Source organism: Sturnus vulgaris, chromosome 1 (genome assembly GCF_052056855.1).
Source record: "Sturnus vulgaris isolate bStuVul1 chromosome 1, bStuVul1.hap1, whole genome shotgun sequence".
In the NCBI taxonomy this organism is placed as follows: domain Eukaryota; kingdom Metazoa; phylum Chordata; class Aves; order Passeriformes; family Sturnidae; genus Sturnus; species Sturnus vulgaris.
The window spans coordinates 71,618,144-71,633,753 of record NC_142243.1 but is presented as its reverse complement, the minus strand read 5'-3'; the positions used below and the strand labels follow the sequence as shown (position 1 = coordinate 71,633,753).

The window sequence follows — 15,610 nt, the reverse complement described above, 5'->3', positions numbered from 1 at the left end:
TCTAATTTGCATCTTCCTATTTAATATCCTCTCTTGTATCAGGAATGTTGTTTCAGCTCATCACCTCAGTTTCTCCCATTCTCTTGCTTCCCTTTTATTATTAAAGGTTAATACATATTATGCCTGCAGCAGCCTTCCTATGGAAATCAGTAACTGGACTCATCCAGATGGTCAAGCACACTGAAAATGAAGATGAGACTGTTGGGCTCATTAGTGACAGTGAGGTGGCAGTAGCTGTGTAAAAACCCAGAGGCAGGTTTAGACAGGAAGTATGGTAAGAAGCTGCCTGTTTTGGTGATGAAATTTATCTTCTGTATGCTGAATTTTAAAGTCCTATGGAGGTGCTAGAGGACCTGTGATGTCCTTGACATCTGGGGTTGCTTGGGCATGAAACCTTTGGACTGACTCTGCTTTCTTCAGCCTATGTTGAGAGCAGATACTTCTTCCTCTCTCTTCAGTGATGCTGGCTTAAAATTTCTTCCAGCCTTTATTTTTCTAGTTTTTCTTGTTTCCCTCAGGTTCCATCTTGCCTCTGTTCTCAAAAGCTGAAGCTTCCAGACACCCTTCCATGAATGTGACCACATTCACAGTTGCTGCTTCCTTTTGGAATGCCACTGCCTGCCTCACTGCACAGGATCAGTGCAGATCACTTAATGACTAGAAATTCAATACTTTGTTGTGTGTAACTTGCTCACTATGTGATCCGTTTCTCACTTTCTTGTCCACTCTTAAATTCTGCTTCGACTGTGGGCTTGCATCAACTTATGTGTAATGGTGTTCTGTATAGTGTTTAACTGCTTCCTAAACTATTTCTCTTTTGGACATGGCAATAAGGCCTCATTCTTGTTGTGCAGATGAAAATCTTTGTGATCCCTTTTTCTCTGCAAGTTTTTTATCCAAGGTCTCTCCATCTAGTCCTTGCATGTCTCTGTGTCCCCCACGACTGCTAAAATCCCTCTACCTTTCCCTGTCTAGTGAGATATTCTTTCCCTTTGACCAGGGACTGAGATGAGATATTCTTTCCCTTTGACTTTCCTTCCTATTTCCCTTTGACCAGAGGCTAGTCTGGGAGATTTCCCAGTTTCCATTTCAAGATCAGACATCATATGGCTTTTTTCTGCAGGAGTATCAGGGGCATCTCTGAGCCACGTGGCTGTAGGAGAGAGCAGATTCTCCTCAGGTGATTCATGGTATTTGGTTTACCAAGGGGGAAATGAGGAGAAAGTATGCTCCCTGCATGCAAAAAGTCCAGAGGATTTTGTTGCTAAGAGCTGAATCTCTGTTGAGCCTTTGTGGGCAGCAATTTTCAAGTATTTACTGCTTGGCCAAATTTGAGGTGATTTTCTTAAGGGAGGAGGGACATATAAGATTTCTGCTCTGAAAAATATAAAGGACTGGTTAAAGACACATAGTTAAGAGATTTTTTTATATTAGTAAATTCTTTATTTTTTTTCCCTCCTCTTTCTCCCTAATTTTGTCTTTGGATATAAATGACTGAATATTTTTTTAAAACCTTCATGCCAAAATGGAAACTAGTAATGATATGCAGTTCTGCACAGCCTGCTAAGGCTTGGGCGACAAATATTGATTGAAAAGAGCCTTAAAGAAAAGGTATTCAGATGTGTTGCCTACACATCCACTGTGCCCTAAAATACATGTGGGGTCAACCTTCAGCATTGGCTTCACCCAGTTGAACAATGCAAAAGCCATCTGAATAGCAGAGCTGATTGAAAACCAGTCCTGTCTGAGACTTTTTGCAGAGACTTAACTAGACTGGAAAGCCCGATGGTTCATTTTTTTTTCATTTTACAAAGGAATTAAAGTCTTTCCAAAGAGAGAGGGAGAGGCTGAGATAAAGTCACTCATTCTTGTTTGGTAGAATTGTTCTTTGGTCAGCTAGTTTTCTTATTATGTTTGTGGAGGACACTAAAATGGAGGATACCCATCGGAAGGCAAGTCTGTATTTTAAGTAATCTAAAAATTGTGGAGGTTCAGTCTGAGGTGGGGTGGGAGGAAATTTGATTTGGTGGAAAGGACAGTTGCATTTGGACATGAAAAATCATTGATGTAGATACACCCTAGGGAATGGATGTGTCCTTTGCAGTTCAGCAGTGTGAAATCTAAGGATTATAGTAGATCACAAGGTGAACATGAGTTAACAGTGTGAGTTTTGTGAAGAAGCCAAAATCATATTCTGAGGCCTATGAGTAGAGGCACAGTCTGTGAGAAGTATAAAGATTATCCTTCCACTATACTCAGTATCAGTGAGGTCTTGATCTGAGCTGGGTCAATAAAAAGCAACGAGACAAGTCAAAGTTAATAAAACAGTGCTTGTTAAGGAGAGACTGAAGATAATGTTGTAATAAGAAGGGGATATTGCTGAGACATTTAAGTCAGATAATAGAGGAGGGGGAAAAAAGGTCACAAAAAGCCCATTCGATTTCCTGGAAAGATGAGAGAGTTCCTGAGGCTGGAGGTATACTAGATCATGTCAGGCAAACATCTCTTAGGAACAACATGGATGTAGGTGATCCTGCCTGGAGTTCAGGGGAATGGGCTACATGATGCCATGTGGACCATTTTGGCTTTACAGCTCTCTGATGTCCAAGTGCCTTCCTAAAGGTCAATGCAGTGGGGAATGTAAACTTTCAACCTCCTCTTCGTGTTTTTTTAGACCTGACTACTCCTATGTGTGTGTGTGTTTCAATATTTAGGAAGGTTTGCTCTTACAGAGCTCCTTGTGTAGAGGATTTACAAAATACAGAGATCAGGAAGCAACTGGTCTGAGAGGAAGGTTGGAACAGGTGTGAGGAAAACCCCTTTTCAGATATAGTTGACTTCAAGCATTGGAGAGGCCCAATGTTCTAGTCATATTCAGAGGTGGGAATGATCTAGAAGTTCATTCCTCTCTTAAAATTGGAGTGGGAAAGAGTGGTCACAGCTGCAGCTGCTGTTTGCAGCTGCCTTTAAGCAACATTTCAGTTTATATACCCTGCCTGGGAAAGCCCAAATCTCTCAAGGTTTCCAAAACTTGTAGCAGCTGACCAGCTGTAGTTGCTTGCTGCTGTTGGAGGTGAAGGTCAGAGTTGATCCTGAGCCCTCTTCCCGCTGGAGGAATGGTGGCAAAGACTCCTGTGGGAAAGGCTGCTGAGTCAACCACAGTGTGCAGCTACCAGTGAGGTGGAGGAAAGCCTCCATGCTGTAAAAATAGCTGCACTAGGAGCTCTAGTACACTTAAGTGCTTATTTTTCCATGTGTGATCTCATGCAAACCAAGCTGCTGGGCAGTATGACATAGCAGTTGGCCAAAAATAAAATGTAACTCAATCAAAATTTTTTTCCTGAACTTAACCTTTGGTAGGTAGGAGAGACAGGTACCCTGTTTCCTCATTCACATTGTTAGAAAAAAATCCAGTGAGGAAAAGAGATGAAGATGAGATTGATACCTGGTATCCATTTTGTGATGATGGCCACAGATAAAGGGGTAGGAATTGTAGCTTTCTTGCAGCAGAAAGTTACATCTCTAATACAGTAAAAAAACTTACATGGGATTTCTCTGGGTGCCTCTGCAGCTGTTTTCATTGAATAGAGTTTAGGTGAGTACTTGGTGCTGCAAAAAAGTTATTGACTTAAAAACATTTGAAGCTGAAGCCTATGAAGGTGATGCAAGACCCGCAGCTTTGGAACAAGGCATCCAATCCTTGTTGATAAACCTCAGAAAAATGTCCTTAGAGGCCTTTAGATGTCCATTTTCCTTCACTGTTTGATGCTTGGCCAGTTGTTTATTTGGTTCTTTATTTTGGTCAGTTGAGGTAAGCCTGTGTTTGTGTATGGTGAGCTTAAACCATGACACCCCTGTCGAAAGCCATTGAGTGCCTGGTGGTTCCACTGGCTATGAATGTAATAAATGTATGAATGAAGTAATGCCAGGCTAGCAGTACACTCTTCAGGAAGAAGAGTACCTTACTAATCCCTTGGTGGTGGAGAAATGGACAGTCCTGAGGAGCAGGATTGCTTTCCTCCTTCTTAGAAAATGGTGAAGACCTTTATAATCCTGAATTTCCTGTGTAGAAGTACGTGCATCTCATGGCAAAACTCTGGATATAAACAGGCAGATTTGAGATGTTTTGTTTTAGACATTGACAGAACTATTTCAGATGTTGTTTCTGTAACTGCAAAAACCAGGAGAGAGAATCCCCAACCTCACAATCTTGTCCTTACCCTTCTCTGCAGGGCCTCTGACCTGTTTCTGCTGGACACACGGGCGGTGTGGGCGTCGGAGGAGGGCTGGCTGGAGTTCGATGTCACTGCCACCAGTAACATGTGGGTGATGAACCCCCAGCACAACATGGGGCTGCAGCTGAGCGTGGTGACCCGGGACGGTAGGTTATGGGCCAGGTGACACGAGTGACCCCTCAGCCTCTGGGATGCTGTCTCCAAGTGGTGCTAACAGAACTCAGCTGGGATGGGGCACAGTGAGCTCTCTGCCTTCAGCTGTAGCCAATACTACCAGCAAAATGTCTCAGGGCACACGTGGTGGACTGTCCTGGCTGTGTTCCTGTGATGGACATGTCTTTCCCCATAAGTGAGGTCAGGGGTGCCTTGACAGTACCAGGATCAGCTGGTGGAGATGTGTTTGGGTAGGGCCCCATTTTCTGGGCTGGAGGTAGAAGGGATGCCACGTGGGGTGAGGTGTAGAGATGAGAGGAAGAGAAAAGGCAGAGGTATGTACCTTCCCATGTGGGTTTATGTCAGCCCTTCTGGCTGCTGTGGATCTCATCAAAGCTCATGTGGGAGCACTGCTGGAGAAACTATGTGGTCACTGTGTGGGGCAGCTGTTATGGCAGCATTTCACAGCTTACAGAAACTTTGAAAGGTGGAAAAGAAGAGACTGCAAAAGAGCATGAAATTGAGTGTTGGAAGATAAGCAATTGAGAGGATTTAGATGAGCAGAAGGTGACAGTGACATCTGTCCTCTATAGGAACCAGTCTCCAATATAGTTTTCTTTCTATTGCTTCATGCTGGAGTTTGGTACACCTGTGATGTCAAGTAAGACTGGAGGGGCTGTCCACTCCTCCCTAAAGAAATATTAGTGCCAACCTCTACCTCCCCAACTGGGCTGAGAGCCCATCTCTTTGCCCTCTGCTGTCCCTAGATGTCTCCTTAATTTCATGTGTGCTTTTTGTATTTCACAGGCAGCAGGACTAATTTCATGACACATCTGAGTTTAGTGTTTTACATATCTATCTATATAACTTTACTGCCAAAATGGGACTAGAGATGCCAAAGGGGAACCAAGGAATCAGATGCTGCAGTGAAGTCTTGTCCAGCATGGGTGGAGTGCTGTCATAAAAATGTCTATAGGCCATGGTGTCTGGAAAGGAATGTTTGGTGTTTAGAGAAGAATATGAGCAAGAGGAGAGGACACGCTGCCTATGAGGATACCAGGTTGCTGAAAGGAGCGATGCAACTGCACCGTTTCTCTGACTTTTCTCCCTTTTCTGTTTGGCTTGAAGGTTTCAGTGTAAACCCTAGAGAAGCAGGGCTGGTAGGGCGAGATGGCCCTTATGACAAGCAGCCTTTCATGGTGGCCTTCTTCAAAGTGAGCGAGGTTCACCTACGCACCACCAGGTCGGCGACCAGCAGGCGCAGGCAGCAGAGCCGAAACCGCTCCACACAGAGCCAGGACGTTTCCAGGGTGTCCAGTGTCACAGGTAATCATGGAACACGGGTCATCAATCATGCAGCACAAGATGAGATGACTTCTTGTAATGGCTCTGGTTGCTTTGGAGGGCAGAAGTAAGAAGGAGGTTGTGAGGTGGGATGCTCTTCCTTGGGGGAATAGATTAATCTGCAAGGCTATGGAAGAGGAGGTCTCACACAATGAAACTTACAGGAGTCCTCTTGAATCCAGCATGGAGTCCAGACCTCCATGGGAAGTTGCATCCATTGAATTCAACGTGGTGAGGAATTTTAACCACAACTCTTGTGCTTGTAGGTTGCTTGCTATGCAGTATTTGTCTAGAATTATGCCCTGTGAAATGAAGTATTTAAAAGACTCTATCTCTGTATACATTGAGATTATGGTGTTGCATGTACGTATTCGCAGCAGAGTCCTGTCAGTTTTCTTTGGAAAAAACATGGAAGAACAGCACGAGATGCTTTATTTTTTTTTTAATCTTGCGAGAACATCAGTGTATACATGGTGAAGTACCTTTCCAGGCAGGCAAAGAAATTTGCCTTTTTCCTGTGGAGAGGTTGCATATTGCAGGTGTTGTACAGCAGCCTTGTGAGTGCTGTTGTGGACTGGTGGGGTAATAGGGTAACAAAGACATTTTGGCAAAAACTGAGTCTTCTGTCTTCTAAGTCTTGTTTGTTTTCCATCAGCACAGTGCTACAAGCCCTTCATCCACCGAGTACCTTTTTTCCTTGCAAATATTTCAGTCTATTCCAAATTGTTTGATTAATTTGCTTATGCTGCCCCCTTCGTTTCCAATAGGATCCCTGCTTTTCCCATGTCTAGAAATGACTATGCCCCAAGGAAGAGAGGTAGCTGTATTTTTTAGTCGATGTCCAAACACAGCAGAGGGAGATGAGCCAGAATTGCTGACACTTAGCTGGTGGGAATCTGTAGGCTGCTCCCTGCTCTTGCATGCTTAGGTTGTGGGTGAGCCACAGTTGCACCCAAGGTGGCTCCATGCTGCAGGGAGCAGAGCCAGGCTGGGAGCCCTTCCAGGGCTGGCAGCCAGGGTTTGTGCATGGCAGTGTGTTGACTCAGCTCAATTCCTGCAGCCCACTGTGGTGATGGACTTGCCCTCTGGGCTAGCGTGTGCCACAGCAGTTGGCCACTAGTGGCCTTTGCATGTCCTTGTGGTGCACATTGCAGCATGGCTGTGAGTTCTGTGCCATGCCATGCAAGTGCCAAACTCGGCTGGGTGTGAGATGTCCCTTCATGGATTTTAAGGGCAGGAGGAGCAACCTAGTTCTGCAGCCTGACCTCCCTGAGGTCAGTGCCAGAGTGGCATTTCTGGAGGAGTTATCATCTAATCTGCCATGGGAACACCTTCCGGGGATCTAAGTTCTTGACCTAAGGACCTGCTTTGGTCCTCCTTCAGGTTTCCACACTGCAGTTTTAAAGCTGGGCATCGTACTGAGTTACTTTCCTGCATGATGAGCTTGCCAAGGGCACAGGTAGTTTATTCAGCTGGGTGTTGTAAGCCCAGCTGTTATGCAGGCAGTTGTCCCACTTAGGTAGGCTCAGCTCCCTTCACGAGAGCCAATTTTTTAATGCATTCACGGTGCTTTGGGAAAGTTACTTGCTGCCTTGTTTTGTGGTGCTAGTGACACTTGGAGTCAGGATAAGCTCCAGCTTTTTCTCCCTGGCTCTGCAAACTTCACGGTGCTAAAACAAAATTTTCACACTATTAAATCAGGTGATGTGACTCAAAGCCCCAGAGAGAGCAGATATGTTGGGCAAAAAGGGCCATTTGTACTTCGCTGCTTTCTTGACTACACCACACATCAGGTCATAAAATTCTAAAATGACAAAAAGGGAAAATAGCTGGCATTCTGTGGTCTCGAGGGCTTTTTTTGGGCCAGCTTTAATTTAAAACCTGGAATTTGGCAACGCAGTAGTCAACAAGGTATAGTTGAGACTGTGGATTTAAGGCAGGGGAAAGGAGGGGAATTTAAAGTTAAGATGTATGTTTGGTTGGTTTCTCTGTTTAGAAAAGAGACTACATCATCTTGTTTTCCTTTCTAAGTGTGACACTCTCAGACTCTGTTCTCTTTAAGAAGTGGTTGATTTAACAGCCCAAGAGGCACCAATGACCAGAAAGTGTTTTTAACATTACAGATCACAGGGCTTTTTTTCTTTTTTTTTAACCTGTGAGGATAAAAAAATCTTGGTGCGTGGTGGGCATGAGGAAACGTTTGCCCCAGGATGAAGCAGAAGGCAAGCCCAGGGATTATCCTGAAGACTGCCTAGGTCTTCTGAGGGTGCCCTGATGCATCTGGACCCAAAGTGGGTGCAGAACTGGGATGCTGCAGTTCCCTTCTGTGTCTCTCCTCGCCTGTGTATCTTCTTCTCTTGTTGTGTGTCATATCTTGTCAGATTTCTGATCTGTGCTCTTCCTCAAGCTAGGATTGGTGCTCCCTACCAGGGCTTGAGAGCATTTTCTCTTCTGCAAAGCAAGGCAGGTTTTGATTTTGATGGGGTTTTTTTGTAGATTGCAACTTCCTTCCTCTACGTTAATCAATACACAAGGTTTTATTTTTTTAATCTGAAGAGGAACCCCTTTCCCAAAAGATGCTGCTGAGTTGTTTGGGGGCAATATGTTTTAAAAAACCCCAATTACTTTCTAGATATGGCAAGTATTTAAATCTGTTTGGAGTGCATGAGGTGCGCTGCTGGGCTGGTATTGGACCTGGGGAGGCAGGGAGTTAGGTGAGGGTGTGCTGCTGTGTGTGGAAAAGGGACCCAAAGGGACCCCACTCTGCTCCCTTTGGTGTGCAGTTGTTGTCCTGCAGTCAGTACCAAGAGCTCAGATGCTAAAGCTGTGGCACAAGGTTCTCGATGGTCTTTATGTTTTTGCCAAGAATGCTTATTTCCTTTTATTTTAAACACGTAATTATCACTGGCTTATATAAAGCAGAACTGAGCAACCCCCACGGGTATAAACTGCTTTGACTTGGAGTCCTGCGTCAATGCATTCCTGGAGCCTCAATTCTTCTGCAGAAGGAGGATGAGCAGGAAGAAAAGGGAGTATTTGCATCTGCTGGGGTGGGAAGTCATATCCCAGGTCTGGCCCTGGACATGGAGGAACATGGTGGGTGGGAGGAGTGTGCAGGTGTTTCTCTGCTCTTGCCTGCAGGACCTGGAGGCCCTGGCTCAGCTGAATCTTGCAGTGGCTTGAACTCATGCTCTCACACTCGTGCTGACCCTCAGCTGACCAAAGAGATGGGACTGTCCAGCATAACAGGCAGTGAACCTCTGCCCTTCAGCCAACTCCATGGTTTATGGGTTTTGCATGGGGCTGTCTCCTTGTCCAGTAGTGATAATCCTTCTCTTCTGCAAGTCAGCCTCCAGGCACATCCCTTCCTGTCAGCCCCTCCTCACTGAGAAAATTTAAATGTCTGACTTTGGGCTGCACTTGCTGCTCTGAATGAAACTCAAGCCAAGTGTCTTCTGAGGTCTTTCTCTTTAATGCCCCCTGGACTGATGTGAGGTGCTCCAAGAAAATTGGAGAGGCTCTTCAAGTGGCCTTTCCTTCCAGCAGACATGCATGGCACGAGACAGTGTGTACAGGAACCAGATATTGCAAAGGGCAGCATTCACGAACACTGAAGGCAAATAAGGCCAAATGCTTTTGTGATGGCAAGGGCCTTGTTAATAAACTTTGTTATCTACAGCTGATCTTCCCTTCAGTAGAGTTTTGCCTTCAGTGCAGTGTTTGGATGCAGACTGGAGCAGCATGGCCAGCATTTCTGTATGTGCCTTCATATGTATGTTACATCAGCACGGTATCTCCCCTTCTTCCCACCCAGGCAGATCACTTTCATGTGAAGTGGGCTGTTATTAACTGTGTGATCAGTTTACACCAGCTTTATCCGGACAAATCACCGAAGTCAAACACCAAGAAGAAGGGGCTGGCCTTGGAGACCTCTGTCAAAGCTATTTTGAATCACAGAAGCAATTAATTACTGTGTGGAATTTGGTAAACTGGCACCTTGGGAGCAGCGAGGGTGTTCTCAGATGGATCAACCTCAGTAAATATTTATATGTTCTTTGCCAGCACTTAACGTGGGAGAGGTTATAGGAAATCTAAGGTGGATGTGTAAGTATCTGTAGGAGGAAGACCATTAGGGTCAGGCTGTTCTCTCGTCCTTTTCAGCAACTCACATGCCAGTGTCCAGCCTTAAGAGAAACATCTGTGCTTGCAGAAAATAAGACTTAGGTCCTGGTGAAGGCAGACAACATTCAGTGCAAGCACACCACGGAGACAAGCCGTCTTAGCTGTGCTGTTTTAACTGTGCTGCTCCGGGAGTTATTTTTAAGTGCAGAACTAGGGGTTTAAGCTTTTTTTGAATCTCTGTTTTAGACAAAATTGTTTGCAGTATGGTTAAATGCAGTGCCTTGTAAGTGCCAAGTTAGCGTTTCTGAATTGGTATGTTCAGGGGAAAAAATAGAGACAATTTTGCTAAACCCACAATGAGCCTACAAGCCTACAGGAGCTCCCAGAGCAGCTCCCTAAACTCTCAGAGATGTTGAAGGCCTCTGGTGAGCAGTCCCTGCCAATTGTGCCACGGCAGTGTGGGCCAGCCCTGTGGCAATCGTTTGCAGCACCTCCCCACTGCAGGCTGCCTGCTCTTGGCCCTCCTGGCTCCCTGCTGCAAGGCTGGTGGGAAGGGACACAAATCCCGTTGCCTCTTGGCAATTGGATCTTGCACTGCAAACCACCTCGAGTGGCAATTTGGGCTGAAACAGCTGAGCGTGCTGGCCTGGGGTGGCTGATGCTGCTTTCCAGGCTTTGCAGAAAATATATTGTGGAAGCCAACTTCAGTAGCCCAGTGAGCTTTAGCTCACTGCCAAAACCCTGTGACTCTGTATTCCTCTTCTTTTCAGGACCATAGCTGGATGTATGTCCAGTGTAGGGCATATGCTGAGCCCCGAACTGTAGGGAATGGGTCATGATTATGTGCATCTGTATTGCTGCATCGTTTTCCCCAATTCAGAAAGCTAAGGGTTGCTTAAAGGTTTGTGACTTACCTAAAGTCAGGCTAAAATAGCTTCCATAAAGCAGACATAGTTGGCAAACACCTAACAAGAAAAGAGGGCAGGGGATCTTGTGGTGAGGGTTAAACAGGGAAAAGTGTAGAGCCAGGGAGAGGGGATGTTTAGTGTGTTGACATTTAGGAAAGCAAAGGCTGTGGCTGGGCAAGTGAGGAGGTAGAGCTATCTGCATCTGCCCTGGATGGAGAGCAGCCAGGGCTCCATGCAGAGTGTGAATCAGGTGACTCTGACCAGTGAGCTGAGGCGAGTTTTTGGGGGTAGTGTGAGAGAGGACACGTTCATAACATGTTCTGCTTGGTGTAGCTTGTTAAGCAGCTCTTTTTTTCCACCTCTGTGTTTTCTTAAACTTGTGATTGCTTGCAGCCTTCCTTCCCACTCCTGTTTTCTCTGCCTCCCTTGCCTTCTCCCCTTTCCTGTAGCAGATTTGGGTAAATTGTAGCTGGATTTGGAACGTAGCAACATTTTACCCACGCAGTTGTGAGTAGAGCAACTCCACTGTCAAATACAGATGGTTTTCCTCTAAATATATTTCCCATTGAACAATGAAGTTGTGTTTTCAGGTGCTTTAATGAAAGCCATTGATCACTAGAAGTATCTTCTTGGTTTTTTTCCCTCATTATGACCAAATAATTTCGAAACATCTCATGCTAGAAATTTGCTCCTGGGCTGAGCCAGGGACTGGAAAGCTTCATCTGAAATAAACCACCACACCCTGGTTTCTACTGGGTATGTCTGGTTTGAAAATGGAAAGCTTGAATAGAGAGACTCGCCTCCGTTCTTGCTACCGCGTGCTCCTGGAAGAGCGAATGTTTATGCTGCAGCAGGCTGTTAACCAGCTCTGCTCACCTGATTAAATCCGTGATTGAAGCGAAGCTATTCAAAGTCTGAAATGCAATCCTTAGAGTTTAAAACCCAACTGCTTCTAAAAACAACTCTCTAATCTTTGGTGGTTGGGAAGCTGGGTTTGAGGTGTAAGGTTTTTTCAGCCCTCAGTGTTAACTGTACCCAGCTGTACTGCTGTGCTGCCCTTAATGTCAGTTGGATGTGCTTTTAGTATTATAGTTTTTCTTTTGAATAAATATTTGCATTTGTAGTTCCCAAACTTTGGGGGGGGGGGGGGGGGGGGGGGAGGCGGGATTGGGCTGGAGGGAAGAAAAAGAAAGGCTTATTCAGAGCCAAGGAAAAAATCACTAAAAATATTTTTCTATCCCAGCTGCTGCATCTGGGGAAAGCTGCTCTGGGAGGGTGCCCTTTCAAGCCATGTTAGGGGCACCAGAGGGCTGGTAAGCTGAAAGGTCCAGGGCAGCAGGAGGCAGGGACATCAGCCTGTGGCATCCGCCTGCTGACAGGAGTGCCTTTACTTGCAAATGAGGGCTGTGAGAGAGGAGAAGGCCCCTGTGGAAAGGCATGGGAGGAAACCATGGATGGTGACCTGGGCTCCTAAGCTGCTTGGCTGAATTTGTTGCCATCTCTTTCTCTCATGCTACCATCGGGTGCAAAGCACAGGATCAGCAGCTGTAGCTGGTGGCCAAGTCACCCCACTGCAGGGGTGGTTTCTGTGGCTGCTCTGCTGAGGTCCAGCAGCCACCTGAGGTGTGATAAAATCAGCAACCACCCATCAGGGTGGATCTGTGCAGCCACCTGGAGGTGAAAGGCCTCTCTGTCACAGCTCAGCTCCTCTGCTCACTGTGGTTTCAGGTGTTCACATGCTGAGCCGCCTCTCTTTCCAAATATAAATGGGAAATTCCACTCGCTGTCAAAAGCTGTACTTCGTGGGATCATCAGGAGCAGCTTCTGCATGGTTGAAACATCCCCTTACATTGTGCCATGGGGTCTTGGTCAGGGCTTTGCATCCTGTGTCCCCACTTTTATTGACAGTAAGAAGTAAGTGAATGGTGAGAGCATGTCAAGTGCAGTGTCATCTGCAGATAAGCAGTTTATGGAAAGGAGAAATGTGTTTTTCAGAGCATGGTTTGTAAAGGTCCAAGGGCAGAGGTGGTGCCATGGGTCACATGAGATGTGTGGCAAGCTGGGGTAAGGCATAGAAAGGCACAAGGACAGAGCTTCCCTGTGTATGGGACACCTTAGCTGTTTGAGGACTTCTGCAGACTGCTGCAGGGGCACAAGGTGATGATTAACCTTCCTGGGACTGTAATTCTCTCTCAGTGAGTGTGTGCAGCTTGAGCTCCCCACCTGGGGCAGCACACGGCAGAAATGGGAGCCAAGGAGGTGGGGTGAGTGTGAGCACCCAGTGGGGATGCAACCTATGCTGGCTGAAGGACTAGATTTATTTTTTAAAAGTCGCTTTACTGGAGGTATTTTCCAAGCACTTTAAAGACAGCTGAGGTAACTATAACTGAGTCACTGTTACTTGGGTTCCTCCATTCCCACAGGCATTTTAAAAGCTTCAGCCCTGCTTTGGATGTCCCTCAACACCCTTATCCTTTTGGCTGCTGAGGGAGCTCGTCACTTCTCGCTGTTCAGCCCACAGCATGCACACATCTGGCCAGATGTGCCCTCCAGCAGTGTTCTGCCTCTTTTACTTTCTAAATTCTTGTTTTGCTCTTTTTCTTTTAACAGATTACAACAGCAGTGACTTAAAAACAGCGTGCAGAAAGCATGAGCTTTACGTTAGCTTCCAAGACTTGGGATGGCAGGTGTGTGATGTTTCTCTCTGGGTAAACCAGACATTTTGTTATGAAATGTTATCTAAACAGTGTCACAGTAATTCCACTCGACTTTGCCATTATGCTTTAAAATGTCCCTTGTGCCTCCTCACTAAAACCAGTCACAGAGAAGGGCAAATAAATATTGATAGTTGTGACATTTGATAAGACCCAGAGAAAGCTTGATACTTTATGGGACTCAAGTATACAGTCATTCTCTGTCACTCATGGGAGTCACGGTACGGGCAAAGGGCTTATATCTGTGTACCTCTAATGATAAGGAAAACAATCTGATGTTAAGCAGTGATTTTAACTAAATTTTTTTCTAGTGATCACCCTGATTTTAACCTTGGCTATTGTTTGAAATCCTCCACAATCTCTGCCCTACAATTAGCACTGCCTGCGGTAGGTAGACTGAAGACTGACTTTAGTTGCAACACCATGAGGCCAGAAAGTTGTTTAGAGTAAGTTATTTAGGTCCAGACTATAGTGCAATCCACACTTCAAAGAATGCCCTCACCTCCGCTTTTTAATTTTTTTTCGTTTAACATTTTCATTCAACACTTGTGAGGGAGGTCCCATTTCTATCAGCTAATGTTTGTATGAGGTTGTAATTCAGGGTGCTTCTGTAATACCCAACACATGAAATGGGACAGCGGCATTTTTTGTAGCTTATGTGTCAACTCCAGCCCACTAGCTGCAATTGTGGTTGTGTGCTGTCTCCATTGCCCATTACTTATGGGTGGCTTTTCACTTGAGCAGCCTTTCCACCTCTTCCTTATATTATTTGCCCTGCTTTTGGGCAGGCAGTGGATCCCAGGTGGGAAGTTCATGATCTTGAAGGCACTACCTTCACTTTTTTAGTTGTAGAAAGGTAAGAGGCTGCCAAATGAAGGCCACAGACCAGCAGGACCCATTGTAAGAGTTGGAATTCTACTTCTTGTAGGAAGATGATCAAGGCAAGGTAGAGCCCCCTGCAGTTGTTGAGCACTGCTATTTCCTTCAGAACAAACTTGGTTAGCAAAGCTGCAGCAACACTACGTGGCTGCTCAGGCCTGCTGTAGCAAAATTCAGGCAGACTCAAATAACTGTCAGGTAGAGTGGAAATTGCCTAAGCGATAGATGTACCTGAAACATACTAGTACATCCTTCTGCAGGGTGACCTGCAGAGCCCCACACCAAGGGAGGCCAAGTGTCTCTTGTTAAGTGATGCTGCTTTTAATTTTCCTTTGGCTTTTTGGTGTCAGCAGCAGACAAGCTGCAATTTTTTTTATTAGCCTTTGGTGAGGAGTCTCCTCTTTGCCTAGCAGGGCATTCAGTTTACCATTGAGGCCACCTGCTTGCTCATGCAGCTCAGGCTGCCTGTCCTGCCCCTCCTTTAGGAGTCTGGCAGATGTGGAGAAGCTGTTAACATAGCTAAGATTTCCCACAGTGTCTTTAGCAGAGTAATATCCCTGTGTAAGAGTGTATAAGCTAGGTTGTCTCTGAGGCAGCACACTAGGGTTTTAAATTCCTGTTGCAGAGCTCCCTGGTGGAATTGTGCCTGTGTGCCTGCTTATATGTGATTTTCTCCATGAGAGGACACCAGCTGTGGCTGTGACTCAACCTAGGAAAGGTATTTCAGCCAGAGGGCCCGCAGGAAATGTTGGAACATAAAGGCCTCCAAACCACAATCCCTACACAGCAGCCCAGTGAGAGTTTCAGGGATAAAGCCCTCTTAGTTAAGTGTAGTTGAGCTGTACATAGATGTGTACCATTCTCTGGCCATTAAAATCAGTGTGTCCATGGAAAAGTGATGGTGCACAAAAATAATAATAAAAAAAACCAACTAAAACCTGAGCAGTTTCAGTGAAAACATATTTTCACCCTCAAGGAAGAAGTTAGTGGAAAATTTTCAGCTGCTCTTAATTGCATGCAGTTGTCTGTTGAACCACATTCTGTTTGTTTCCCTAAAAAGGACTGGATAATCGCTCCAAAGGGCTACGCAGCCAACTACTGTGATGGGGAGTGCTCGTTCCCACTCAACGCCCATATGAACGCAACCAATCATGCCATTGTACAAACTCTGGTAAGTCTCCAGGCAGCTCGGTGCCAAATTACCAGGTGACTTTGTAAACAATATACTAGTGTCTCAGTTGTGTTTTCTTTCTTG

General features: G+C 45.6%; 1 protein-coding gene across 1 annotated transcript in view; it reads left to right on the top strand.

Annotated features, from left to right (window-relative positions):
• BMP6 (bone morphogenetic protein 6) overlaps positions 1–15,610 on the top strand; it is an 88,212-nt gene that overhangs the window by 69,637 nt on the left and 2,965 nt on the right. Inside the window, exons 3-6 of the mRNA XM_014885833.2 lie at positions 4,233–4,381; positions 5,517–5,714; positions 13,373–13,449; positions 15,416–15,526. Of these exons, the coding sequence (XP_014741319.1) occupies positions 4,233–4,381; positions 5,517–5,714; positions 13,373–13,449; positions 15,416–15,526 (535 nt within the window). The remainder of the gene's footprint in view (positions 1–4,232; positions 4,382–5,516; positions 5,715–13,372; positions 13,450–15,415; positions 15,527–15,610) is intronic.